Here is a 27471-nt window from a genome sequence, read left to right as displayed (position 1 = left end):
GTCATCAGAAATATTTCACTTGCCTCTGTTGGGCATCACATATGATTTTTTTTTTGTATGGACACAGCGACTGTTCATTGTTGTGACATAAATGATATTGTTAATAAAGTTCAAAACAAAAGCTCCAACTTTTCATATACGCCTCAGTGAAAATATTTTCTGAAGACAATCTTCTCCTCCCCCCCAACACATACTTAATAAATGATAATCCTGTTGGTTTACTAACCACATGCATGTATGTTGCCAGGGGCGGAAAAATTAGAGAGAAAAGTTAAAAGCTGTAATTTTTCAAATTGTTTACAAACTGATCTTTTCTGTTTCAAAATACTCTCCATTACAACTAATACCTTTGTCTCACCGGTGCTTCCACTGTCCAAAACATTTTTTGTAGTCATCTTTAAAAATGACTGACAGCTTCTCCCTAGTTTTTTTCCTTGACTTATTGAATGTTGTCATATCGATGTCCTTTCAAGCCCCTTTCATGCTTGGAAATAAGAAAGTCACACAGAGCCAGATGAGGCAAGTAAGGTGTGTGGGGCAGTGGAACCACGCGACTTTTAGACAAAAACTGTCAAATCGGGTCTTTTTTGATGAACACTGTTGCGCAATCTTCTTAAACCTTCCGAATAAAAGGTTTGATCGATGGCAAACTCGGAATGATATATGCTCTTGGCATCAAAACGGCAAATCAGCATTGTCGACAATGACGTCTTCCATTGGCTTGACTGTTGCTTTGTTTGTGGGTCATAACCATAGCACTAAGATTCATCACTGATGATGACATTTGACAAAAGTCCACAGCTCGAGGTCTCACGGTCGCATTGTGGCTTCCCGAGCCCGAGGTCCCGGGTTCGATTCCCGGCCTCGAGATGACTGGGTGTTTGTGTTGTCCTCATCATTCCATCATCGTTCATGATAGTGGGGAGATTGGGCTCAGCTCAGGTTGGGAATTTGTATGGGCACTGATAACCGCGCAGTTGAGTGGGCCACAAACCAATCGTCATCATTTGACAGAAAATCTGAGTCAGTTTCAAGCCGTTGTTTAAAAGCACAACATGTTTCAACTCGATGTTACTTTTGATTGTCAGTTAACCCGAGAACTAACTTGGCAGTAACCTTTTTCATTCCCAAATCATGTGTTAAAATTTCCTGAACTGTGCTCCAAGATAACCCACTAATCTCTGACAGTTAATCAATTGTCAGTTGACTGTCTATGAACACAATCAAATTTTTCAATATTTTTGTCGATTTTGATGTACATTCGGAACGAGGTTTGTCATCAATCGACATATTGCCATTTTTAAATCGAGCAAACCACCCGTACACTTGAGTTTTGCCTAATGGAAAGCAGTCTTATTAGGCTGGAGCTTTAGAAAAAGTTGTATAGATGAGCATTTGCCTCCTCGCAGTTTTGTGGCTGTTTTTGGTTCATGCTGTAGCTCTGTAGCATGTTGATTCAGATCTTACTGTAAACAGGTCCTACACAACAAAGACAAGAAAATGTTGCATAGTGCTCCTTTCAGGAATGAAGACAAAATTAATTAATGACATTATGAAGAGGCTTCAAAGAATGATTTAATTGTGCTCAGTTCTGCCTTGAAATACTTTGTTTCAAAACTTGTACATGGTCATCATTCTTTGCCTAGCATTCCTCTGTAAGAGCCTGAATTTAAAGGATGTTGATATATTTGCTATGATCTTTGATGAAGGATGTCTTTTGTTTAGGTGAAAATTCCAGAAACAGAAGGAAATGTTCAGTACATGCAGGCACCTGCAACAACACCAGCAAAAAGGAGCCGTAGAGTTCAGTCTGAAGTGCCAATGGAGGAGAGACTAGAGAACTTACAACTGAAAGAACCAGAACAAAACAGGACAGCTCCTCGTGGTGATAGCTTAGCTCACCTGCTTGTCCAGGTATTGCCCAGCACTGTTTCATTATTATGTATTATCTATAAGAATGCAGAACAAAATTCCAAAGTTAAGAAGTTAAATGCTCTGCTCCATGAGTTCATGTTATATTTGGTATAAAGTTCTAGAAGTATAACTAAATTGTCCATTGATTGTGGACATGATCTGCACTTGAGTAATACTTTTAAAGATTCAAAGACATGATGTATCACACAGCTTCGTATTCACGTTGCAGCAGTAAGGATGTTTTTTAATTTAAATATATACATTATGTAGCATTGTTGCCTAATATTATGTTTGTGGGCTTGTTTACAAAGAATGAACTCATTGTGGCATAACTACAGATATTCGTCCTATCTTTTGCAGGGATTTGATTTTAGAAATTAGTAATGAGTGTTACATAACTGTTTGAATAAAATGCATTAATGAGTGTAATATTTGAAGATAAAGGCAAAAACTTTCATGCCTTTAGCAACAACATAATTACGGTGATTGATTCAGGTCTTATTGTGAACAGGCCCTGCACAGCAAAGACAAGAAAATGTTGCATAGTGCTCTGTTCAGGAATGAAGACAAAATTATTAACAACACTGTGCAGAGGCTTCCACTGCAAGCAGTTGCACCCTTAGTGAAAGAGCTGGCAACACTTCTTCATGGAAGACCACATGTGTAAGTGCTCGGTGTCAATAGCTTTGTGCATTTGTCTGTAGTTCTGACAATGTAGACAGGCACAACAAAACCAATGCTAGAAATATTCAAGCTTTCCAGTGAGATCTTTCCTCACAACAACAACAACAAGAAAAACTCACTCACCTATTGTTACTGTTTCCGGGCATTAGAGCCTGACTGTGACTGTGTATTATGTGAGCAGCAATATACTTGGGAGGGGGGGGGGGGGTGTTTGGTGTAGGGAAGTGGCAAGCAGCAGTGAAGGGGAGGGATAGCAGGGTAGAGGTAGGGGAAGGTGTTGGTGCTGCTTGTGCCAGTTTACAGGGAAATGATGGGGACAGGATCGGCTGGCTGTGCTGGAGGGGGGGAGAGGCAGGAGAGGAGAAATAGAGAAGAAGAAATAGCTGACAGATGTATTAGCAGGATAGAAAGCGTATGTTTACTGTATTGGGAGCAGGGAGAGGATAGGCATGTGGAGGACAGACTAGTGAAGGTTGAAGCCAGGGAGGTTATGGGAATGAATTACATGTTGTAGGAAGAGTTACCTCCTGTGCAGTTCAGAAAAACTGGTGTTTAGTGGGAAGAACTCGGATGACACAGGCCGTGTTGGGTGGCACGTTCAGCAACTAGATGGTCCAACTCTCTGTTGGCCTCAGTTTGGTGGTGGCTATTCACGCAGACAGCTTGTTCATAATTATGCCCGTGTGTAATTTGTAGATATATGGTTGCCTTCGCAAATGAGTTAGATGATGTCAGTGATATGACTGGAGTAGGTGGTGGTGGGAGGATGTATGGGTCAGGTCTTGAATTTGGGTCTGTTGCAGAGATACGAACCACCAGGCAAGGTATTGGGAGCAGGGGACAGGAAAGGATGTTGCGTAGATTGGATGAGAGTTGGAATACCACTGTGGGATGGGTCAGAAGGATATTTCTTATTTCAGGGCAGGAGAAGAACTTACTTGTTGGTGCATTTATTTGTCTGTCTGCTGTCCATATAACAACCAGTTTTTGGGCATTGTCATAGTTTATAGATGATGTAACAATGTTTCATTTAACATAAGTTAGTGCACACATTGATATAAATAGTGAAGGTCAGAAATTATCATTTTTTTGTTGCAAAAAACAAAGTTATGCTATATATACTGTTTTATAGAGAGATTTAAAACTTGAAATATAAATGCGTACATTGATATAGTGTGTGTGCATCAGAAATTATTTTTGTGTTACTAAAACAAACTTGGCTGTATATAGTGTTTTACAAAGGGAGACAACTTGAAATCTTCTACTGAATAACAGCTTTTCTCTTCTTCTTCTTCTTCTTCTTCTTCTTTCGATTTCGGCCATCTTTGGACCACGTTCAACAATTCACTTGCCCGGCTTTTTGATCTTTTTTTTCTCTCTTCCCAATATTTCCTCATCATTTTCGAGTGGTTCCTCCTCCGCTCTTCCGACCATTTCCTGTTATTATTCTTTAGTTTCGTTTCTTCTGGAAAACACTTAATTTCGTTCACTATTTGTCTAAACTTTTCCCTGTCCCTGATTGACTCACGGGTGACATTAAAATAGGCCAAATCCTTTTTCACCATCTGTATCCATTTATTGTTGGTTTTTTCGTTCCTGTTACTATGTTCAAACACTTTTCTTGTTAGTCTGTTTCCATCCATCCTCGACAGGTGACCATAAAACGTTAGTCTGCGTTTACGCATTGCCTCACTCACTTTCTCAATAGTTTTGTATATTTCCTTATTACTCTTTAGCTTGTACTCTTCTCCAATCTTTCTCGGTCCTAATATTTTTCTCAAAATTTTCCTTTCTTTCTTTTCCATGTTTTCTATTTCCCCCTTTTTGTTAAGAGTTAGGCACTCCGATGCATACAGGCATTCTGGTCTAATGACAGTTTTATAATGTCTTAATTTAGCTTGAATCGAAATTTTTTTTTTGTTATATATGTCTTTGGTTTTTTGAAAAGCAAATTCCATTTTCCTTGCTCTCGCCTGGTTTGCACTCTTGTCTAAACCATTCACTTGAATTATTTCACCTAAATACTTAAATTTTTCTACTCTCTTAATATTGCCGTATTTAGTAATATGATTTTTCTTGTTATTTCTATGATTAGACATATACACGGTTTTTTCAAATGAAATCTGCAGTCCAGCTCTGGCCGAAACTTCTTGTAGTTTCTCCAGGTAGTTCTGAGCTATTTCTTCGTTTTCTGTAATTATTGCCAGATCGTCTGCAAAAGCTAAACAGTCCACTTCTATTTTTTCTTTTTTTGTTCCAATTCTGATGTCATTCTTGGTGCCTTTGAGTTCTTCTTTCCATATTCTCAATATCTTTTCCAGTACGCAGTTGAAGAGGATTGGGGATAAACCATCACCTTGTCTAACACCTGTTTTAATTTCGAACTTCCTTGAAATTTCACCCATAAATTTAACTTTGGCCTTACTGTTTGTTAGCGTCTGTTTGATAATTTGAATTGTTTTCGTATCGACCCCAAATTCTTCCAATACTTTCAGTAATGTTTCTCTGTCTACCGAGTCGTATGCTTTTTTGAAATCTACAAATACTATTGCAAATCTCTGGCCTCTTGAGATTCTGTAACGAATTAGTGTTTTCAGGTTAAATATTTGTTCAACACAGGATCTACCTTGTCTAAAACCTGCTTGATATTCACCTATTTTTTTATCCAGAACTGGCTCCACGATTTGAAGTAATTTCCTTGACAAAATTTTGTATCCTACTGGTAGTAGCGAGATCCCTCTATAATTATTAACATTCATCTTATCCCCCTTTTTGTGTAGTGGGTGTATCAGGGCACACTGCCAGTCTTCAGGAATTCTTTCTTCGTCCCAGATCTTCTTAAACATATGTTCCAAAACTTGTGGGAGGTTGGTATCCATTATTTTTAGGATTTCTGGTACAGCTTTTCTCTATTAATAAATGCTCAAGTTTATTCTTTAAAATGTTTACATTAGCTGTCTTGAGGTCAGAGGGAAGTCTGTAATAAAAGATGGTTCCTATTGTATGTGGACAACAGTCTGCAGCATCTCCCCCTCCCCCTCCCCCTCGCAATTCTGTGAAAACGTTCCTTCCCCCAGTACTGTACCTGTGTACATTACGGTTTGTAACATTATATTCTGGATTTTGTTTCACAAACTTTATTGCCTGCATATGTACACAGAGAAGATTTCTGTACAAGACTCTTTCCTATTTATCTTGGCTACAACTCTTACTGCCTTTTTTTGTAGTCTGAAGAGCCTGTCTTGTATAGACAGCTGGTGCCCCCGCCCCATATCTCAATACCATACTGAAGATGTGGATGTATCATTCCCAAGTATATTAGTTTCAAGCTATCATGCTCCAGGAAGGCTGAGACCCTTTTCAGTAGATACAAATTTGTACTGATTCTCTTTTCTTGGCAGGTGTTTGTCAGTAATTATGCCCAAAAAATTGTGTTCGTGTAGCTAAGAGCCAGTGGAGATGTAGATAGAGTTCCATGTATGTTCTGACTATAGCTAAGCATAAGCTGCATTGTCATTGTCCTCTTTGTTTACGAGTAGCTTATTTGCAGTAAGATAATTTGATATAAAATTATAATAGATATCACTACTGTTTGTAGTAGTTCGTATATCATCGGCTGATTTGACAAAAGATGTGTTATTGTGTGTTGCCAGGTTGTAACAAGAGTATTGTCGTGGATGAAATACTGCGGAATGAGAATAATTAGTAAACTGTGAATAAAATAGTACTTGCTGAAGATTGACACACAAAGTAATTTTGTATGCTGCTTCAGCACTTGCATTGTGCCTTCCATTTCAGCTTTCTTAATTATACATTAACCATCTGTGTAAAAAGTTACTCACAATATGAACATGCATTCGACCTTGGAACACAAAATTTTAATTTAAAACCACCTCTGAAAATATATCTGTATGTATCTTTGTTGATATTTAGTTCAAGGTGTTTCTTGCAAACGACATACATTTTGCATGCATTCATATCTGAACTTAAAATACTTTCATGCCTAAGTGGCGGCTGTGTTGCTGTGGGAACAATTCAGTGTGTTTCCTCATAAGTACGTCATGATCTGGGATTCTGTGAGGTTTGTTGGAATGCTTTCCTCTTTCCTCTTTTGTCTTTGAGGGATGAATTTCTCTTTAATTTGTTGATCAAAATATGCACTGTGCAAGGTGTATTATGCAAAACACTACATAGTGTCATTTGACAAATGCGTTCATTACCAGTGTCTAAAGACAATTAATATGTGTATAAATGAACCAAGGTCTCCTGTTTTTCATCTTGTCACATTAACCATCTCTGCTCGTTGAGAAGCCAAACATTGTCTCCTTATTATCTGGTGTTTGAAATCTCTGATAGTTGCTTGTTGTTATTTGATGAGAAATATCCACATGAAAACTCACAGTGGCGAATAATTTCCTGGAAAAAAACAAACTCCATTCCTAATATTTTTAACATCTACCACAAAAGTTCAGTATTTAGGTTTACATGTGAATAAGTCATATGGAAAATACAAATTATGTTCAAAACATTGCATTTTACACTTATGTTCTAGAACCTTGCAAGTATTTAACATATACAACTTTTTATACACGAGTTATGAGAAACTTTTCTTTCTTCTCATTAAGAGCTTCAGTTCCAATGTTATTCCACTTATCCTGTTAGTTGGCAGTTTTTCAAGAACAGGACTATTCCTCCTCAGTAAACAAGGTCATCTGCCATCAGACAGTGCCTAGAGTTCATTGTCCTCCCACTCACAAGTGTTAATTTCTTTACTTCCTGTATAGACGTTTCTTCCTGTATAGAAGTTTCTTTCCACACCATTTGTTACAACATTCAATGTGTCACTTGTGATGCCTTCACTTAATGCTGTTTGCAACAACAAAGAATTTGGGGCTTCACAGTGGTAGCAAAAATAATGAGATGGAAACAATTTAACCAGCAGGTGCAGGCCGTAAGCTGCTCCGTTATTTAAACTATAACTCATTTTTGTCAAAAAATATTGGTTACAACATTGTTCGGGTGATCTGTTCGGTTTTTGTATGGGTCGCCTAGGCGAATAAGAAGCAATGAAGCTTTCTCAAGTTCCATTTGTTAATTTTTCATCTGGAAACCGAGGAAAAAATATCTGAATCGTAGATTTTACTGTTTAGGGAACCACCAACTAGTTAACAGGCATTACTGTGTTTAGTTTCAAAAGGTTGTTAAAATTTCTGTATAAATTCCTTTTTTTAAATGTAAATTTGTATTCATGATACAGATTTATTCAATATTTTGTGGAGCATAACATAAGTAGCACATACCAGTATGGAATACTGCCAGCAATGATTAATTACCATATTGTGATTCATTTTTGCATAAACAGGAGCCAGTTGGCAGCAAAATGGTTAAAAGCAGTGGTGTCTGCTCATGCCAGTCAGCTTTTGGCAAATCCAGACCTAAGTGATACACTCTCACCTGTATTGGGTCTTGTGGAAGCACGCCTAAATGTTCTTGCGCCTCTTAGCAGGCTTCGTGGGAGGCTTGACCTGCTAATGGACCAGATTGTAGGGGAAAATGCAGGTGAAGGAGAACGAAGTGTAGCACAAGAAGAGAGCTTGCTGGTGTATCAGGATACTGGTGAGTTGGAACCTGTATTAATAGCTTGACTTTGTGGATAAGTTGTTTTATAGACTGCTTTCAGTGTCAAGAAAGAATTTTGAGATGGAGTTAATAGAGCGTTAATAGAGCAGCAACTTGCTCAAAGTAGTAAGTTGTTTGACTGTTTTCTGGAAATTGTCTTTAATAGCTATTTATGTCATTTTATGCTCATAACATGTTTTTTCCTTCATGCAAGTTAACATTTTTAAAAAAAGGAAATGAAATTCAAATAATTTAAAAATCTGCTGAAATTCTCCATTTGAGACCTACACTGTCACTGGCCGGCATGCTGCTCCTACTGCTTTAAGGGGCTCCGGAACGCCCTATACTTGCAATGTTAAAATAACGCTTATAAATTACATCTTTCCTCACAAAGTATTTGAGGTAGGAAGTTGAACTTTTTACAGATTATTTACTGGAATATGGGCTACAACTTAACACAGGGATTTTACAAAATTTTAGTTCAGTTATTAAAGATGATTTTTTTTTTCAATTGTAATGAAAATTCACAACATTTTTTTGCAATTTTTTATTTATATATTCAAAAATATACAGTTTTTTTGGAAAAAGGCTGTGTTAAATTATGCAGAAGGTACTGTGTAACATTTACTGAAAGTTTGAAACAAATATGTTTGTAAGATCCTTAGAAAACATGTAATTAGTATGAGAAAATAAAAGTTTTGGGAATCGAGCGACAAAGATTGGATTAACTTTTTAGTGCATTACAGGTCCATAGGATGGATTATCTTCATCCTCTGCAAACTCCTCCTCCAGCTTCCTTTTGTTCCTCCTCCTGTTTACTCTTGCTTGTATTTCTAGACTCTTTACAGCCCTGTCTGCAGCCCGAAGGCGTTCCTTGTCTAAAGCAAGCATCGCTCGTTGTTGTGTTCGTAGATTTTGCTACCATTTTCTTCAGTTGCAGTTACTGCAACACTGTTCCAAAAGGTGGTAATGTATGAACACTTATCACATTTCAGTTGTATTTCACTAGCAAGTCCTACGTGCTTTATTATGGAGAGTTCCAGACCAACTTCACTACAATGAATACATCTTACACAGTTTGAAAAAATTCCTTTGAGAACCGACATATCAAATATTTCATTCACATCCGATTTGCCCATAAAACATTCATAGTTTTCATTCATTGAACCAAGCTTCTTCTGTGAAGTATTTTCTTTTCCACTTTGACTGCTATGGGCAGGTGTAGTTGAGAGGTTAGGTTCACTCACTTGGTTATCGTCTTTATTGTTTACAGTAATAACACATACCTTTGGCTTTCCAACATTTCTCCTTTTCTTAAAAGCCTTCAGAAGATTTCTAATAACTTTACTTTTACTCATTATTATACTTCAGCAAAACAGACTCTCAAGAAACAGAATTAATCACGAATATTTTCGAGATAACGACAGAGTAAATAAACATGAAACAATCGACAATCACACCAGCGATATATATTGAACCATCACAGGTTAGCCACAACACATACTTTATCTCACATCACTAAAATGTACCTGATGAACACGGACGTTAATAATAACACCATTTGACAGCAGTTTAACAGCGCCACAGTGGGTCACGCCCATGTAGAACACATTTCGAAAAAAAATTACAAATAGGTGTAGTCTTCGGAATTGAATAAATTATATATCTATTAAAAGGTAATAGTCTGCAGATTCAGAAAACGCAAAAAAGTAAAAATTGAACTTTTCATGATTTTGAGCCTTTCCAGAGCCCCTTAAAGCTCATTCACAGTGATATCTTGTTTTGGAATTTGTTTCACAAATTGGGTTGCAAGTGGTGTGTAGTGCCATGTTGTTCTAATACATCTATAAAAAAAATTTTGAAAAATTTGAGTTTTGCAAAGAATGTGAGAATAAGCATAAAGTGTGGTTGCAAACTCACTTGTAGATATCCAAATGAGGTAGCGATCACTGTGTGTTTATTTCCATTAGGATAATTTTGATGTAAGTAAACACTTCATGAGCACACGTTACTTGCAGCATAATAGATTTCTAATGCAGTGTTCACAAGATCGACCCTAATTTGGAGCAAGTCCCCCCCACCTCCCCCCTGCCTCCCCCCCGCCCAACATTCTCTTTCCTTAATCCTACTGTCTTTTTAAGTTTGCTTTATTTGTGCTACAGTTATGTAAGGGCATGAAATTCTATATCATATGACATTTTAATATCTATTTTTGTTAGCTTCGTCTTACACCTGAAGCTACAGAAATGAATCAAAAGGATGATGTTAAGAAACAGTATTTCCTGTCTGGGGTAGCTTTAAGTCTGAAGAATCTGAAGAACTATTTATTAATTTTCTAATAATTCCAATCCCAAAGAAAGCAGGTGTTGACAGATGTGAAAATTACTGAACTACTAGTTTAATAAGTCACAGCTGCAAAATATTAATGCAAAATCTTTACAGATGAATGGAAAAACTGGTAGAAGCCGACCTTGGGGAAGATAAGTTTGGATTCCATAGAAGTATTGGAACCCTACGACTTATCTTAGAAGATAGATTAAGGAAAGGCAAACCTATCTTCCTAGCATTCGTAGACTTGGAGAAGGCTTTTGACAATGTTGACTGGAATATTCTCTTTCAAATTCTAAAGTTGGCAGGGGTAAAATACAGGGAGCAAAAGGCTATTTACAAATTGTACAGAAACCAGATGGCAGTTATAAGAGTCTAGGGGAATGAAAGGGAAGCAGTGGTCGGGAAGGGAGTGAGACAGGGTTGTAGCGTCTCCCTGATGTTATTCAATCTATATATTGAGCAAGCAGTAAAGGCAACAAAAGAAAAGTTCGGAGTAGATATTAAAATCCATGGAGAAGAAGTAAAAACTTTTAGGTTCGCCGATGACATTGTAATTCTGTCAGAGACAGCAAAGGACTTGGAAGAGCAGTTGAACGGAATGGACAGTGTCTTGAAAGGAGGATATAAGATGAACATCAACAAAAGCAAAATGAGGATAGTGCAATGTAGTAGAGTTAACTCGGGCGATGCTGAGGGAATTAGATTAGGAAATGAGACACTTAGTATTGGAGGGCAGTGTGGAGGGTAAAAATCGTAGACGGAGACCAAGAGATGAATACACTAAGCAGATTCAGGATGATGTAGGTTGCAGTAGTCACTCAGAGATGAAGAAGCTTGCACAGGATAGAGTAGCATGGAGAGCTTCATCAAACCAGTCTCAGGACTGAAGAAGAAGAAGACGACGACGACAACAACAACATTATTCCTCTGTAACAAGTTATTGAACACAATAATTTGCCACTTCCAAGTTTCTTCATTGAGAGTGTTTTAAAGCTGTAAGATTTTGACGGAGAGAGAAATTAAACATTAGCTTGGAACACACAAGGAAATATAAGATGGCCATAAAATGAAAATTGATCCTTCTTAAGCACTTCTAAATCAGTGTTTCAGCAGCAGTTAAGTATACAGTAGAACAACAGATACTTTAAGGTTCTGCTGTTGCAGCTGGATGTTTTACAGACGTAATTTTTTTGGTGGTGTGAAATAATGATACTGGAGGAATAGGAAAACTGCGAATGTGTAAAGATGTTGAAGGGAAACAAGATGATGCTCTGCAGTTCTCCACGAAAGTCACACGATCCGAAAATTTTAAAATTGAGGAAAGAGGTACCTGGAAAGTAGTAGTAGATCTAGCAACAACCACAGAGATTAACAATCAGAATTATATTCTGAATGAAAAGTTTCCGCTGTTTTTTATTGTGCAGAATTTCAGAATTTGCTGTTGAAAACTTTGTGTGGGTCGAGCATATAATCCAGTTACAGATTCCCTCAGTGTTAAGACAGTTCTGCAGCTCATTTCTGTGTCACAGTACTCAGATCCCAATAGCCATCCAATGCAGTTTTCATGTTTTTTATTTCATAAAAACTCTTAATTGTTTTTGAAGAACTTTTTGTAATATTTCAGAATAACAATACACTAAACCATATTTTTAACATAGAAAAATAGTGTATTATCTTTAAGGAGAAAGATAAGGCTATGAAAGGTTTTGTGGTCACTGTTTGGACTGAGGATTGAAGGAACACATTTAAAGTGTTCCTTTTTATGCCGGAAGGGGCAAACATGTTTAAAGACATGCCAGTTAGTGAGGACAACAAATACTGAAAGAGGTGCATGAGCTAGTTTGTGTGAGATTATTTCTAAAAGCCAACTACTACAACAACAAAAATTAATAGGTTAAAACCTCTTAATCAAGGTAAACTGATGGGCCAGGGGTACTGGCGATGTAATGCAGTGTCGTGCTGAATATTACAGGGCCAGTGGATGGCTGGATGAGGATGGGGAATTCTGCAAGGAACTGAGCATATGGGCTAGAAATCACAAGCTGTTTCATGTTGAAACACTTGGTGGAATGGGAGCTGCAGTGGATGGACCTGTCACAGGTGCTATTGACTAAATGATGCTTCGCTATGTTGGCCAGTAGATGGTAATGATTTTGGAAGTCGGTGCCCGGAATGGGGTCAGTAATCTCTGGTGACTGTGAAGGTCCACATGAGTTTGCACTGAAGGCCTAAATTGAGTGAGCGGCTGAGTTGTTGGCGATGGTGATGTGGAGGAGGGGGGGGGGGGGGGGGGCAAGATTTAGTAGTTTGTGCTACTCGATGTTGATGAAGTAGTAGACAGAGGAAGTAGTGTCATTCAAATCCCTTGTGAATAGGCACTGTGAAATGGTACAGCAACTGCGTGTGCCTACTGCAGATGGCTGATGGGGACCAGGAGCACAGGGTTCTGCAGTTGGCGGCATTCTCACCAAACCTCTGGTGATACCAGCAAGCTACGCCTAGTTTGCGGTGGTTATCAGAGGGGCAGTTAGAGCTGTGCTGTTCGGGGTGCTCAGCAGCTAGCGGTGGGTGCGTGAGTTATAGTCGTGCGACGCTGGTGGTAAGTGCTCTCATTTGGACGACTTAGGCACTTCAGTATCCTAGAGGTCAGGGCTTGCACGTTGGGTGGAAGGTCTTCAGAGGAAAGTAGCAGGCCTGCGGGCTAGGGGTTGGGCGGGAGGGGTGGGTGAACAGCTGTCATGCTGGTAACTGCCAGCCAGAGCCTCGGGGTGATAGCCAGCATTCCATGTTGCAGCCACGGTCATGGTCACAAGGAGTTCAGGGTTTTGAACAGCTTATCGGCCAAGACCATAGGGTTTGCCTAATGGTACATGGGCATGCGATACCAGGGCAACCTGTATGGAGGCGGGAAGGTGGATAAATCAGCAGTTTGAGAGCAGCCTTCGGGGAGGATGTGAGGTTCAGCAAGGGCTCGGATGTGATCCAGCAACAGGGATGTGCGCATGTCACCACACTGCTCAGATGATAACAAATTACATGCCAGTTGCAGCTCCGAAGGTGGGAAGCTAGATGTGATGTGCTGGCAACTGTCTCAATTTTTGTTGCACTGCTCTAGATAGAGCATCCTATGAAAACTGCCTCAGTAGAAACAAACCACAGGTGTGGGTCTCGCAGGTTGAAGGGGGGCAAGTGGGCAGTGGTCTATCTGGGGAGAGGGTCTGCAAAGTTGGCTTGCGCTGGGCATATTGCCCCTTTGTTCAGCTGAGGCAAGTGGTTCGGTAGTGTGAACAGTTTTCTGAAGATCTGACACCTCCGTAGTGCTAGCGTATGGGAGGGGGGCATGTAACGGGAAGCTGTTGGTTGGAGAGTCCATCATGTGTGACCGCTGCTGGAGTGGGAATGTCTGGCAGCGACTTTGTTACTTAACACAGCGGGCAGCATGTTGTCGTACACACGGTGGTGCTGGCAGACAATATTGTGAAGAATGGGGTAAGTGGGATGCGTATGGTGTCGTCCAAGCATCTCTGCTGCGGAAAGAAAGTCCAGTACGCTGCTTGGTTAAACTGTGACTTAATCGAGCGCACGGAACTGGAACATGTTATAGTGTGTACCACCTGATTAGTACGCATTGAGGATGGGTGGGGAGTGGTGCTGTCAGCTGCAGGCCAGGGTGCAGGGGGCCGTGGTGGTGTGCACAGAGGGAGGACACGTGTGGAGGGGTGTGGGAGGGGAGTGGTGGTGCACACAGAGGGTGGGGGGAGTTGTGTGATGTGGGGAAGGCAAGCAGTTAGTGCCTATGAGAGGTGTGTCCAGTTGACCTAACAGAAAATGTCTTCACAACTGTGAATTGGAGTAATAAAAAGGAAAACAACCCTGTTTTGATAATGAGACTTGGTGCTTTGGTTTAGAGGTGGTCATCAGTGAAGGAACAGATCGAAAGGTTCCCTTCTGTGCTCAGAGGGCAAATGTGTTCTCTCACACACACACACACCCACACACACACACACACACACACACACACACACACACACACCAGTTAGTAAGGGCAACAATAAATGAGGTATACTGAAAGAGGTACGTGACCTGATTTGTGAGATATTTATTCTGCAACAAACTGTAATACAGCTGTGTTGTCACTCATGGCAGAGCCCCTGGTAAGGGGCTAACTGTTACACAGTTTGTACTATTTCCGTTCAAAGTCGTCTGACGGCGCAAGAAAACAAGCGTTGAGAAGGGGGACACTAACACAGGGTTTCACTGGAATGATGTCCGTGTGTAAGTCCTGTGTATTCATGGAAAAAGGGGGGGGTAAGTTTGAGTGAGACGGACTCAGCTGGCGGTCAAGGGGGCCAGCAGGATCAGGGAGAAAATTCATTTCAGTGGCTTGCTTCAGTGGCATGATTGGTAGTGAAGCGTTGCCAAAACGGTCAGGATTGAAATAGTTGTAAACCTGCCTGGTACTTCTGGTGCTCACTGACCTTCACCGCACTGAAGTAGTGTCCAGTGTCAGACTTTATATAACCGAAGTTAACAAAAGTGCCTTGAGGAAATTCGGCTTGGGAAGGCGGTGGGGAAGACACAGTTGCACTCCTCTTGCTAATCAGACCGTGAAGAAAACACGGGAACTAGGCATGGCTGCAAAATCCTGCCGCTAAGGCAAAGTCCGGTGAGGTGCGGCAGCTAACAAAGTGAGCCACGTGGCAATGTGCCGGAGAAGCTGCTGAGTGCACGGCCAGGAGATATTGCCTTGGAAGTGGGAGCGGAGATGGCCGAGCGACGGCTCGACATGCTTGTCCACTGAAAAGCATGGCCGTTTAAAGTCTACCTCTGGTGGAAGTGACATGGTGGTACCTGGACCGGCAGGAGCTTCGCTGGTCGATAGTTTTCGGTCAACGCAGCATGTCGTCTGCTGCTACAAGTGGAGGCGAATGAAAGAAGTTGCCTACCACAGGATGCTGAGCTGTGGTCATCAATGCTCCCTCATTAACAATTAAAATTTCCTAGTACATAAATCTTACAACTCAAAATTGAATTTTAAATCTCTGCTGTTGCATCCGGCCTGAAGAACATTGCTCCCCAGCACCCACTATAGTGGAGTGTTACTTGGTGTGTGCGGGTTAAGTTTGGTTATGATGTGTTCCACTCCATGGACGATGTGTCACCTGGTTGATATACGTGTGTGCCAACTTTCACAGTTAAAACATTTTTGTGGTCATCAGTTCTGAATTTCATTGCTGTAGTAGACTTGCTGTGTGACTTCTTCCTTCTTCAGCTTTTGCAGTTTCAGTTTTGGGGGGGGGGGGGGTGTTTACTGAAAGAGAGCTCTCATCTATTCAAGCTATTAAATGATGTAAACCGTTCCATGACAACTCCTCTGTATTGTAAGTGCAGTGTCTTGTCTATACAATTGCTGGTGATACTGATAGCTCGTAATATGCAGCTTAAAGTAGATAGTGATGTGTACTGACATTGGATACTCAAATGACAGTTCTTTTGTATTTTTCTTTTGTTCAGGCATTTACATTCTTGCCCATGCCCTTTGTTCCATGATTTCACAGGTACTTTCAAGCTGCAATGCCAAAGCATAAGCAGGCCTCTGCAGCAGGTGGAGATATGCATTCGCCATCATGCCATGCCAGTTTGCAGAGGTGACTTTTGCACCCATCTGCACATACATCAAACCAGGGTGCTCACAGCAGCATGTTCAACCCATATCAACTAACTAAACTGCATTTTCTGTTGTCATGAACATCTTTTGTTGGCCTAAGTGGTTAGAAGTGGGACATATTATTCATTAGAATTGTCATGTTATCACCACATGGGACCTTGGAAAATATTAAAAGAACCTATAAGCCACATTACATTATGAACAGAATAGAGGGCAAGTTGCAGACCAAATTGTGGATCCCCCTCATTAGCAAACTTCAGAAGCAAAGCATGATATTCATATATCACATGAACCACACCCTGTTGGGGTCTGTTTGACAAAGGAGGAAATGTCATAGATCAGTTCCTAATCTGGAGGCAAATAACAAAGACTTATTTTCCCTTCTCAGTGACTGGAAGTTGCAATTCCTTGGCCAGGTGGTTGGTTTCACTTGCTGTGATGTGAATTCCCTTTGCTACACCCATCCTTACTCCCTTTGGTGCACAACCGCATGTCTCAACAGCATGCTCAATGTATGAAGAGACACCACATTGTGATACTGCAGGCATTATGCTGACTTCCTTGTGTGGTGCATCTGCAGGTTTGTTGCCCTTTATTCCCACATACCTATGATGTTGTTGGCTCATCGTCATCGACTTCAATCTGAAGACCAGTTTGCTGCAGCTCTCCATGCTGCTCTGTCCTGTGCAACCCCTCTCCATCTGCAAATAACTTCTGCAACCTGTGTACATGTGCACCTGCTTACTGTATTCATCTCTTGGTCTCCCTTGTGCCATTTTTACTGCTCCATGCTTGTGTACGATACTGAATTGGTGATCCCTTAGCCCACAAAAACTCCCATCTTTAAATGTTACGTGATCAGACATGTGCCAAACATTTTGCACACTCTCAACAAGAAATCTGAAATGTACCTAATATGTGTAAATTAGTACATTTTTGTTATTTTATAGTAAAACCCTCATATTTTACCATTTAATATGTTCTTTTGCAGTATGAAACAAACAATTTACCTATATTGTCGGTAATGATCTTAGGACAGTTAAAATTGCCAGCCTTCTAAGACACTTACATAAAAACAAATCAAAAAAGTGTTTCTTATTATGTAACTTTTGTGACTTAATCTTAGTCATGTAGCTGAGCTTTGCACATACTACATAAATCATTTTATAACTTGCTGTAGAGGATAAAACAGATTTTGTGTTGTCCTCCAATGCACAATTTGTGATCATGTTAGTTCCAGGGCCAGTGTTTTCAGGTATGGTCTCCTAGTAATAATCATATTTGAATTTTCTTCAGTAACATTTAAAATCTGGAAAAAAACTCAAATGTCACCTACATGCTACTCGAGCCACAGAATATTCTTTCGTACAATCCACCAAATCGACAACTCCTTTTGTCTGATTGTAATATGTAATGATTTTGGGGCTTTGTGCGCTCCTGGTGGTAGGATCATTTTGATCATTGTCACAGTGTGTACTAATCACAGGCATGGCTCTTTCCCTTTTTATTCTTTGGTATATAGGAAACCACACGCTTGATGAAATGAAAACCAAAGATACTACTGGGTTTTGGTCTTATTTTAGTATCTAGGACCAATGAAGGGATTTCTTTTTTATTCTTCCTAAGAGGACCAACGAAAGTTGTTCATTCGCTCAACAATGTGTCAGCCAATGGAATTAAGCGATACAGATGGCCGTACCGTAGGTGCAATCACAATGGAGGGGTATCTGTTGAGAGGCCAGACAAACGTGTGGTTCCTGAAGAAGGGCAGCAGCCTTTTCAGTAGTTGCAGGGGCAACAGTCTGAATGATTGACTGATCTGGCTTTGTAACATTAACCAAAACGACCTTGCTGTGCTGGTACTGTGAACGGCTGAAAGCAAGTGGAAACTACAGCTGTAATTTTTCCCGAGGGCATGCAGCTTTACTGTATGGTTGATGATGATGGCGTCCTCTTGGGTAAAATATTCCGGAGGTAAAATAGTTCCCCATTCGGATCTCCGGGCGGGGACTACTCAAGAGGACGTCGTTATCAGGAGAAAGAAAACTGGCATCCTACGGATCGGAGCATGGAATGTCAGATCCCTTAATCGGGTAGGTAGGTTAGAAAACTTAAAAATGGATAGGTTAAAGTTAGATACAGTCAGAATTACTGAATTTCGGTGGCAGGAGGAACAAGACTTTCGGTCAGGTGAATACAGGGCTATAAATACAAAATCAAATAGGGATCATGCAGGAGTAGGTTTAATAATGAATAAAAAAATAGGAGTGCGGGTAAGCTACTACAAACAGCATAGTGGATGCATTATTGTGGCCAAGATAGACACGAAGCCCACACCTGCTACAGTAGTACAAGTTTATATGCCAACTAGCTCTGCAGATGATGAAGAAATTGATGAAATGTATGATGAGATAAAAGAAATTATTCAGCTAGTGAAGGGAGACGAAAATTTAATCGTCATGGGTGACTGGAATTCGAGAGTAGGAAAAGGGAGAGAAGGAAACATAGTAGGTGATTATGGATTGGGGGAAAGAAATGAAAGAGGAAGCCGTCTGGTAGAATTTTGCACAGAGCATAACTTAATCATAGCTAATACTTGGTTCAAGAATCATAGAAGAAGGTTGTACAAATGGAATAATCCTGTAAATACTAGGAGGTATCAGATAGATTATATAAAATGGGACCTGGACAAACTGATTAAACCAGAGGTTGTACAGAGTTTCAGGGAGAGCATAAGGGAACAATTGTCACAAATGGGGGGAAGAAATACAGTAGAAGAAGAATGGGTAGCTCTGAGGGATGAAGTAATAAAGGCAGCAGAGGATCAAGTAGGTAAAAAGACGAGGGCTAGTAGAAATCCTTGGGTAACAGAAGAAATATTGAATTTAATTGATGAAAGGAGAAAATATAAAAACGCAGTAAATGAAGCAGGCAAAAAGGAATACAAACGTCTCAAAAATGAGATCGACAGGAAGTGCAAAATGGCTAAGCAGGGATGGCTAGAGGATAAATGTAAGGATGTAGAGGCTTATCTCACTAGGGATAAGATAGATACTGCCTACAGGAAAATTAAAGAGAACTTTGGTGAAAGGAGAACCACTTGTATGAATATGATGAGCTCAGATGGAAACCCAGTTCTAAGCAAAGAAGGGAAATAAGAAAGGTGGAAGGAGTATATAGAGGGACTATACAAGCGCGATGTACTTGAGGACAATATTCTGGAAATGGAAGAGAATGTAGATGAAGATGAAATGGGAGATATGATATTACGTGAAGAGTTTGACAGATCACTGAAAGACCGGAGTCGAAACAAGGCCCCGGGAGTAGACAACATTCCATTGGAACTACTGACAGCCTTGGGAGGGCCAGTCCTGACAAAACTCTACCATTTGGTGAGCGAGATGTGTGAGACAGGTGAAATTCTTTCAGACTTCAAGAAGAATATAATAATTCCAATCCCAAAGAAAGCAGGTGTTGACAGATGTGAAAATTACCAAACTATCAGTTTAATAAGCCACAGCTGCAAAATACTAACCCGAATTCTTTACAGACGAATGGAAAAACTAGTAGAAGCCGACCTTGGAGAAGATCAGTTTGGATTCCGTAAAAATATTGGAACACGTGAGGCAATACTGACCTTAAGACGTATCTTAGAAGAAAGATTAAGGAAAGGCAAACCTACGTTTCTAGCATTTGTAGACTTGGAGAAAGCTTTAGACAGTGTTGACTGGAATACTCTTTCAAATTCTAAAGGTGGCAGGTGTAAAATACAGGGAGCGAAAGGCTATTTACAATTTGTACAGAAACCAGATGGCAGTTATGAGAGTCTAGGGGAATGAAAGGGAAGCAGTGGTTGGGAAGGGAGTGAGACAGGGTTGTAGCCGCTCCCCAATGTTATTCAATCTGTATATTGAGCAAGCAGTAAAGGAAACAAAAGAAAAATTCGGAGTGGGTATTAAAATCCATGGAGAAGAAATAAAAATGTTGAGGTTCGCCGATGACCTTGTAATTCTGTCAGAGACAGCAAAGGACTTGGAAGAGCAGTTGAACGGAATGGACCGTGTCTCAAAAGGAGGATGTAAGATGAACATCAACAAAAGCAAAACGAGGATAATGGAATGTAGTCGAATTAAGTCGGGTGATGCTGAGGGAATTAGATTGAGACACTTGAAGTAGTAAAGGAGTTTAGCTATTTGGGGAGCAAAATAACTGATGATCGTTGAAGTAGAGAGGATATAAAATGTAGACTGGCAATGGCAAGGAAAGCGTTTCTGAAGAAGAGTATAGATTTAAGTGTCGGGAAGTAGTTTCTGAAAGTATTTGTATGGAGTGTAGCCATGTTTGGAAGTGAAGCATGGACGATAAATAGTTTGGACAAGAAGAGAATAGAAGCTTTCGAAATGTGGTGCTACAGAAGAATGCTGAAGATTAGATGGGTAGATCACATAACTACTGAGGAGGTATTGAATAGAATTGGGGAGAAGAGTAGTTTGTGGCACAACTTGACCCATGGAATGAAGATCCAGAATTTTGGTGGATTGCCGAGTGCACATCTGAAAAAATTAGTGTTTGGTTTACGCTCTCTGAAACCGACTAGTTACTCAGTGATATAGGCAAGCAGGCGTTGTTCAGTTGTGCAATGGAAAGAAGCATGCTGGGCTCAAGGCTACTAGGAAGGTTACAGTGTCTATTATATCCATGCTAATCGTCACAAATAGCAATAGCTCCAATGCTACTGCATCAGACATAGCTCCTGTGGTGTGGTCTGCCACTTATGGATACACTCAGCTGATCGTCAACTGCGACAATGAAAAGGTCAATCTTTATGATACTCTCAATTTGGTAGGTGCACTAGAAAACAAAATTATCAGTTCTCGTGAATAAAATGGGATTTCTAATTACCCTCTGTGTATTTTTAGTCTGCAGCAGCACAGGCAGGGAGTGCACCGTGCAGTTGGGGTGCATCCATGTAACCAAGTGTTACCCGAGGTAAACGCATCAAGCACTTACTGTAAGAACGTCTGGACAATGGCCGATGATGCTGGGTTATGTGCAGAGGGACGCCATGATGATGCAGAGGGATGCCATGATGAAGTCAGAGACCCATTTTTATCTGTTGGCTGCTGTGAGACACCAATTTTCTCTGGACATTGGCAGCTTACCAGATGAATTAACACTCTAACAGTGCCCCAAAATGCAGCTTCAAAAGTAAATTATGGCATTGTGTTAGGACTGGAGCCATTTTTCACAAAAAAACGTACAGGAAGTTGTTACTTTCTCTAATGTGACAGATTGAGGTTGATCGTATTGTACATTTTTGGAATAGTGTGTTGGGCCAGGTTTCAAGCAGTTTCATCATTTCAGTGTTTTTGAGAAAAAATGCTGCAAAAGATGTAGTTGAACAATTTGAGGCAGGTGCATCCAAATTTGAAGTGGCAAGTTGTTAATGTGTCCATGGATGGCCTTAATAGTGGTCGGTATTCCTAAGAGAGCTGAAAAGCTAGTTGTAAGTCAGGGGTAATTCAGAGGGTCCCATGCTTTTGGACTTACGGACATGTGGCTTACAGTGCATGGTGACTTCAACACAGGTTGTATGTTTGTATGTACTAGTGTTGGTTGGAATCTTGCTCAGTTTTTGAGACTTACTGTAATCTACTTAAAAACGTTCTATCCCGCCAAGCTGATTTCAGCAATATTACTAGCACCTCTGTTTACCCATAGAAGTTTTGTGGTGTTTGGTTAATGGAAAATAAAATGGTCCCAAATATTAACAGCTACCTAAAAATGTGTAAAGGAAGTAGACAGATTAAAGAAGAGAGAGAAGTACGTAAAACCAGAACATAAGGTCGCTACTTGAATACCTAAGAGTTATAGCTACCAGGTTGTGTATTAGTCTTTGAGGAGCAAGATGCTGAGAGTTCATCTTGCCTTTCTTGAGACTGTGGCTGCCCAGGTTGAGTAGTTCCTGACTAAATTTCAGTCAGATGCTCCCGTATTCCTTTCCTCCATAATTCTTTCCAGTCTGTAGTCAGAGAATTAATGAGAGAATTTTTCCATCCACAAGTTTGTAGAAACAGATCAGAATGGCAATAATATCAGTTGCGATCTCAGAAAGTGAACAAAAGTAAGAATCAAAACAGCTCTGGGTAAAGGTGGTATATCAGAGAAAGATATCTCGTGTTCTGGAATGAGTGCCTTACATTTATGCAGAGTATGGTATTCAAAATTCTCTGCAAATTGCCCATAGTTTATTTCTTTATAAAGGGTGTTCCATATTCAGTCACAGAAGTGGCAGTTAATGCTGACCAAGGATGGCAGTTACGTGACACATCTCATTACCTTAAATTGCTTTGGTGGTCATGAGGCTGGCACCATTGGTCATGAGTTGCAAAGTCTATTAGAGATTTCCAAAGTTGTTTAGACATTGTGTCAGTAAAGGAAATCCTCGAATACTTTGCTGGAGATCATGTTCACATCAATCTCTTTGGGTGATGATCATTGGGGTCAAGACTGGACATCAAAATGAGATTTATCAAGGTTGCTTCCAGTCTGTTCCGTGGGGATGCCAGCCTTGAAAGAACTTTTTCTGACAACTCCATTCTGGTCAAAAATGTGACTGCAGCCTTTCACGTAGCTGTTTGTGTTGTTGCTGATGTGGTCAAGGTTGCTGTGGCTGTTGATTGTAACTATCACAAAGCAGTTAATACATCGTTTCTGAAATGCACATGGTGAGTACAGTGAAACAGTAGCAGGGAAAAGGACAGCTGAGAAGTCCTCATAAGGGAATGAGAGGAAGGAGAAGGTGAGTAGAGAAAAGCTAACAACACTACAAACTATAAAACAGGAGCTCGTGGAAAGTGATGAAAAACAGGTTTCTCAGATTGAAAACGTAGGTCTATCACTAAAAACTACCTGCTTGTGATTTCTCTTAATGTCCGCATATGGGTCTTTATTGGACTAGTCCATCAAATGGTATTTAGATTTTATTCTTAAATCTCTATGTAAAAACTGTTGTTTTTTACTGAAGTAAGTAATGCTCTTCGTTTTTATATCTGCGTGCTCCCAACAGCCAGTTGTTTCTAATTTAAAAGTATATTAATAATGTTTTACTTCTTTTCTGACCTATGCTCATTCTGCACTGTCCAGTCAAATTAATGGACCCCTGTCAAAAGCCTGAATATGATCCCCAAGAGTAAATGCATACTTGTGTTGATCCATTGTGCCATCCAGAATGACTGAGATCATCTAGCGAAAGCCAAAAAGACTGGGTGTGATGGTGGAATCACTGCTGTGTTGTGCTGGAATGAGAACAGGGAAGGGACTGGGTGGGGTGGATGAGGACACTGACTAATGAAGGTTGAGGCCAGGAGGGTTGCGGAAATGTGGGTTGTATTGCAGGGAAAGTTCCCACTTGCACAAAGGATACGTAGGGCACAGGTTGTGAAGCAATCATTGAAATGAAAAATGTCATGTTTGGCAGCGTGCTTAGCAACAGGGTGGTCCTCTTGTTTCTCGGCCATAGTTCATCAGTGGCCATTCATGCAGACAGACAGCTTGTTGGTTGTCATGCCCACCTAGAATGTAGCTTAGCTTGTAGGTCACATGATTGGTTTCAAAGTGTCACACATATCTGCCTTTTCATGGGATAGGTGATGTTTGTGACCGGACTGGAGTAGGTGGTGGTGGTGGCGGCGGTGGTGGTGGTGGTGGTGGTAGGTTGTAGGGTAGGTTGTAGGTTGTATGGGACATGTCTTGCATCTAGGTCTATTACAGGGGTATGAGCCATGAGGTAAGGGGGTTGGATGCAGGGGTTGTGTAAGGATGGACAAATGTATTGTGAGAGTTCGGTGGATGGCAGAATACCACTGTAGGAGGGGCGGAAAGGGTAGTGGGCAGGAAATTACTCATTTCAGGACATGACGAGAGGTAGTCGAAACCCTGGTGGAGAATGTAATTTAATTGCTCCAGTCCTGGGTGGTACTGAGTTACAAGGGGAATGCTCCTCTGTGGTCAGACGGTGGGACTTCGGAGGCTGGCAGGAGACTGGATAGATAAGGCATGGGAGACTTAGAAATTCTTCCAGTCCATATGTGGCATACTCCTCCTGTGAACGGGAACATGTTATGCAGATTTTGGTGTCACTCGCGTCCATCAAGAAAAGTTTTTACTGAGTTTAACAAAGGCGATGTTGGCCTGATATATTCGACGATACCCTTTGGCTACACTGACTAAAGGGTTTTTCTAAGAAATACCGAATTAAGATAACCTGAAGATGCCTAAATAAAGCGAAATGTGTAATTGAAAAATGAAGAACTAAAATTGCAACCAAGAATGTTTTTAACCAATACATGGGAGATTTGTTTTTGTACAAGGTTAGGAGGATAATTATAGTCTGTGAAGGCTTCATTGAGACCCATGGTATATTTTAGTATTAAATGTACTGGCATAAAACTGGGATACACTATCCTTGGCAGTGAGACACCTACTAAAATGCCTTCGAGAGGTATCTACAGAAAATTTTAATCAACAGCTGAGTTTATGGTGTAGAATAAATCTTTAATAGTGTGGTATCATAAACCTAACATTTTATTTTTAATGTAAAAGATAAATATAATGTGTAATTTTTAGGATTATGTACCTCAGTGATTAAAGCAAAACCCTAATGGGATCACACGGTTTGTCAGTCTGTCAGTAACCATTTTTCTAAGGAGGTTTTTCAAGTTGAAATTTATGTGACATCCAGAGGTCTATGGTCTTTTGGCAGTGTAAAACATTTAAGCTTCAGAGTCAATGCAGTCAGAAGACATGCCCATTTGGTTGGCTGATTTGTGGGGAGGCGACCAAACAGTGAGTTCATTGGTCCCATCGGATTAGGGATGGATTGTAAAGGAAGTCAGCCGTACCCTTTGATAGGAACCATCCTGGCATTTGCCTGAAGTGATTTAGGGAAATCACACAAAACCTGAACCATAATGGTCAGACGCGGGTTTAACTTGTCATCCTCCCGAATGTGAGTCCAGTGTGCTGACCGCTACACCATGCCGCTCAGTCGCACCCATTTATGTACGTATTTTGATACCTGTAAATTCTTATCAAAACCTATAGGTTACTTCCCGTTGACCTGCAAACATGAAATTTGGGAAGAAGAAAGGTTTCACAGTATAAGTAAAGGAAAAATTCAAAGATTTTTAATCATAATTCTATCGCATGAAAAACATGTTTCTTTTGTAGTTTGTTATTTGACTTGTTTCTCTGTCCATCTGCTAAGACCCCCCTCCCCCCCCCCCCCCCTTTGGTGTTTCAGAAGCAAATGTGAAATCACACAAAAAAATGTAAACTTTGAACTGAAGAAAGAGCTACAAAAATTGAGCAAGTCTGTGTATTGGTCCACCTATGGCATTTATGTAAGCAGTTATTTGGCTTCGCATTGATTGCTAGAATTGTTGGATGTCTTTCTGAGGGATATCATATCAAGTTCTGTCTAATTAGCGCATCAGATTGTCAGAATCCAGATATGGTTGGAGAGACGTGCTCATAATGGTCCCAGTGTTCTCAGTTGAGTAGAGATCTTTTAGCTGTGCCTATCTGCGACTTGACATCTCCACTATATGGTGAGAAGCAACTATCCTTTTGATGATATTGTTACATTCAGTTCTGGATTTTCTGTTGTTGAACTTAAAATTAAAACATCCTTGAAATTCTTGGGACCAACATGTTGCCATTATAGATATCTGTCAAAAATTATAGTGTTTCTGATTTCCTGGGAGGGTTTAACTATTTATATATGTAATTACGTTTATCGGAACCCTCCGAGCATGAGTTGAACGCACTTTGTTAATTTTTTAAATATAAAATTTTGTTATTTGTATATGCATCGAAAACCATATAATATACGTCATCAGTGGTGGAAAACACACACACAGACAGACAGACAGACAGACAGAGAGAGAGAGAGAGAGAGAGAGAGAGAGCTCTACATTATGTTGGCTGAATAGACAATGAAATTGTAAGGAAACTTCAAAAAATAAATTCCACAATGTGGGAAATGTGTCATCTGTGGGCATTGTTCTTAAAATATCTTGGTAATTACTGACAAGATTCGGAGAGGTACAGGCACTGCACTGAAACTGAGTCCAATGCTTAGTTTCCATTCTTCAAACTTTTGGAATTAATTATTTGATTATCATATTAATCATCAGGACGTTGATTTGATAGTGGGTGTAAAAGTGAAGAGCATCCATTATAAAATGGAGGGAACCAGCAAAGTCACAATAAAACCTGGTGTGTTACATGAGCATATTTTTCTGCCAGTAAACACAAAAAAGTGTGTAGACAACATTGACAGCATTTTATTGTTTAGTCAGTATTATTAAGTTTTCTTTTAAATATCACTATTATTATTGTCATTATCATTATTATTATTCTGTGAGAATTTTTGAAGTGATACGAAGAGTTGTTCTGTAAAATTCATTTTGTTGCAGATTCATCAGAGGAAATGAGTGCAGAGGATGATGGACTTAATAGTGACTCTGATCATTGGGAGGAATTATCAGAAGACTTGAATGCTGTTGGAGACAGTGAAGTACAAGAAGAAGAAATGGAAGTAACAGAAATGTCTAGTTGAAAGTGAGGTGCTAATAGTTGGGGATATTATTGGACATGGATATCTCTCAGCAGGAAGCAACATAAGCAAATATTTACATACTTGTGAAGATGATTGTAAATAAAATTTTGGTATGTGATTAAATAATTTATTTTATACCATGGGACGTGTCAAAACAGTTTTCTGAATTGTTTTATTTGTTGATATTTTTGAGAGGCATTTACTGTTATTCACTGTCCAGTGAAAAAGATTTTATGATCAGTGTCTGTTAAATACAAAAAAATGTAAAATTGTGGTTTCCTTCTGTACCAACTACCATCTTACCGTACCCAGTGTAGTCTCTCTTAAAGAGTTAAATATGGAGTAATATACAGGCAAACTGGCAATATGATAATATCTCTAAGAATCACTTGAGATTGGAATTTGTCTGCACTGAGTTTTGATCATCAGTAATGCAAATGCAATGTAAATGGATGCACAGCAAGGAGGGACAGTTCTATAGAATTTCACTATGTAAGGTGGGAAGTGACGAAAAGATAGCAAGCAAGGTAAGTCTCAATCAGACGTGGAGCTATAACCATTTGTCAATTTTATAGATAAATTAAAACCTCTAAACTTATTGTCTTTTAAGCTTAAAATTTTAGAGCTGCAC

At 39.9% G+C, this 27471-nt stretch overlaps 1 protein-coding gene across 1 annotated transcript in view; it reads left to right on the top strand.

Annotated features, from left to right (window-relative positions):
* The window catches only part of LOC124616110 (WD repeat-containing protein 43), a 97347-nt gene extending 70238 nt beyond the window's left edge, over window positions 1-27109 (top strand). Inside the window, exons 7-10 of the mRNA XM_047144374.1 lie at window positions 1726-1914; window positions 2426-2577; window positions 7961-8214; window positions 26698-27109. Coding sequence (XP_047000330.1) covers window positions 1726-1914; window positions 2426-2577; window positions 7961-8214; window positions 26698-26840 — 738 coding nt within the window. The 3' untranslated portion in view covers window positions 26841-27109. The remainder of the gene's footprint in view (window positions 1-1725; window positions 1915-2425; window positions 2578-7960; window positions 8215-26697) is intronic.
* Window positions 27110-27471: the final 362 nt, after the last annotated feature.

Source organism: Schistocerca americana, chromosome 5 (genome assembly GCF_021461395.2).
Source record: "Schistocerca americana isolate TAMUIC-IGC-003095 chromosome 5, iqSchAmer2.1, whole genome shotgun sequence".
NCBI lineage: Eukaryota > Metazoa > Arthropoda > Insecta > Orthoptera > Acrididae > Schistocerca > Schistocerca americana.
Note: the sequence above shows the minus strand (reverse complement) of the source record. Positions and strands in the feature narration are given on the sequence as shown.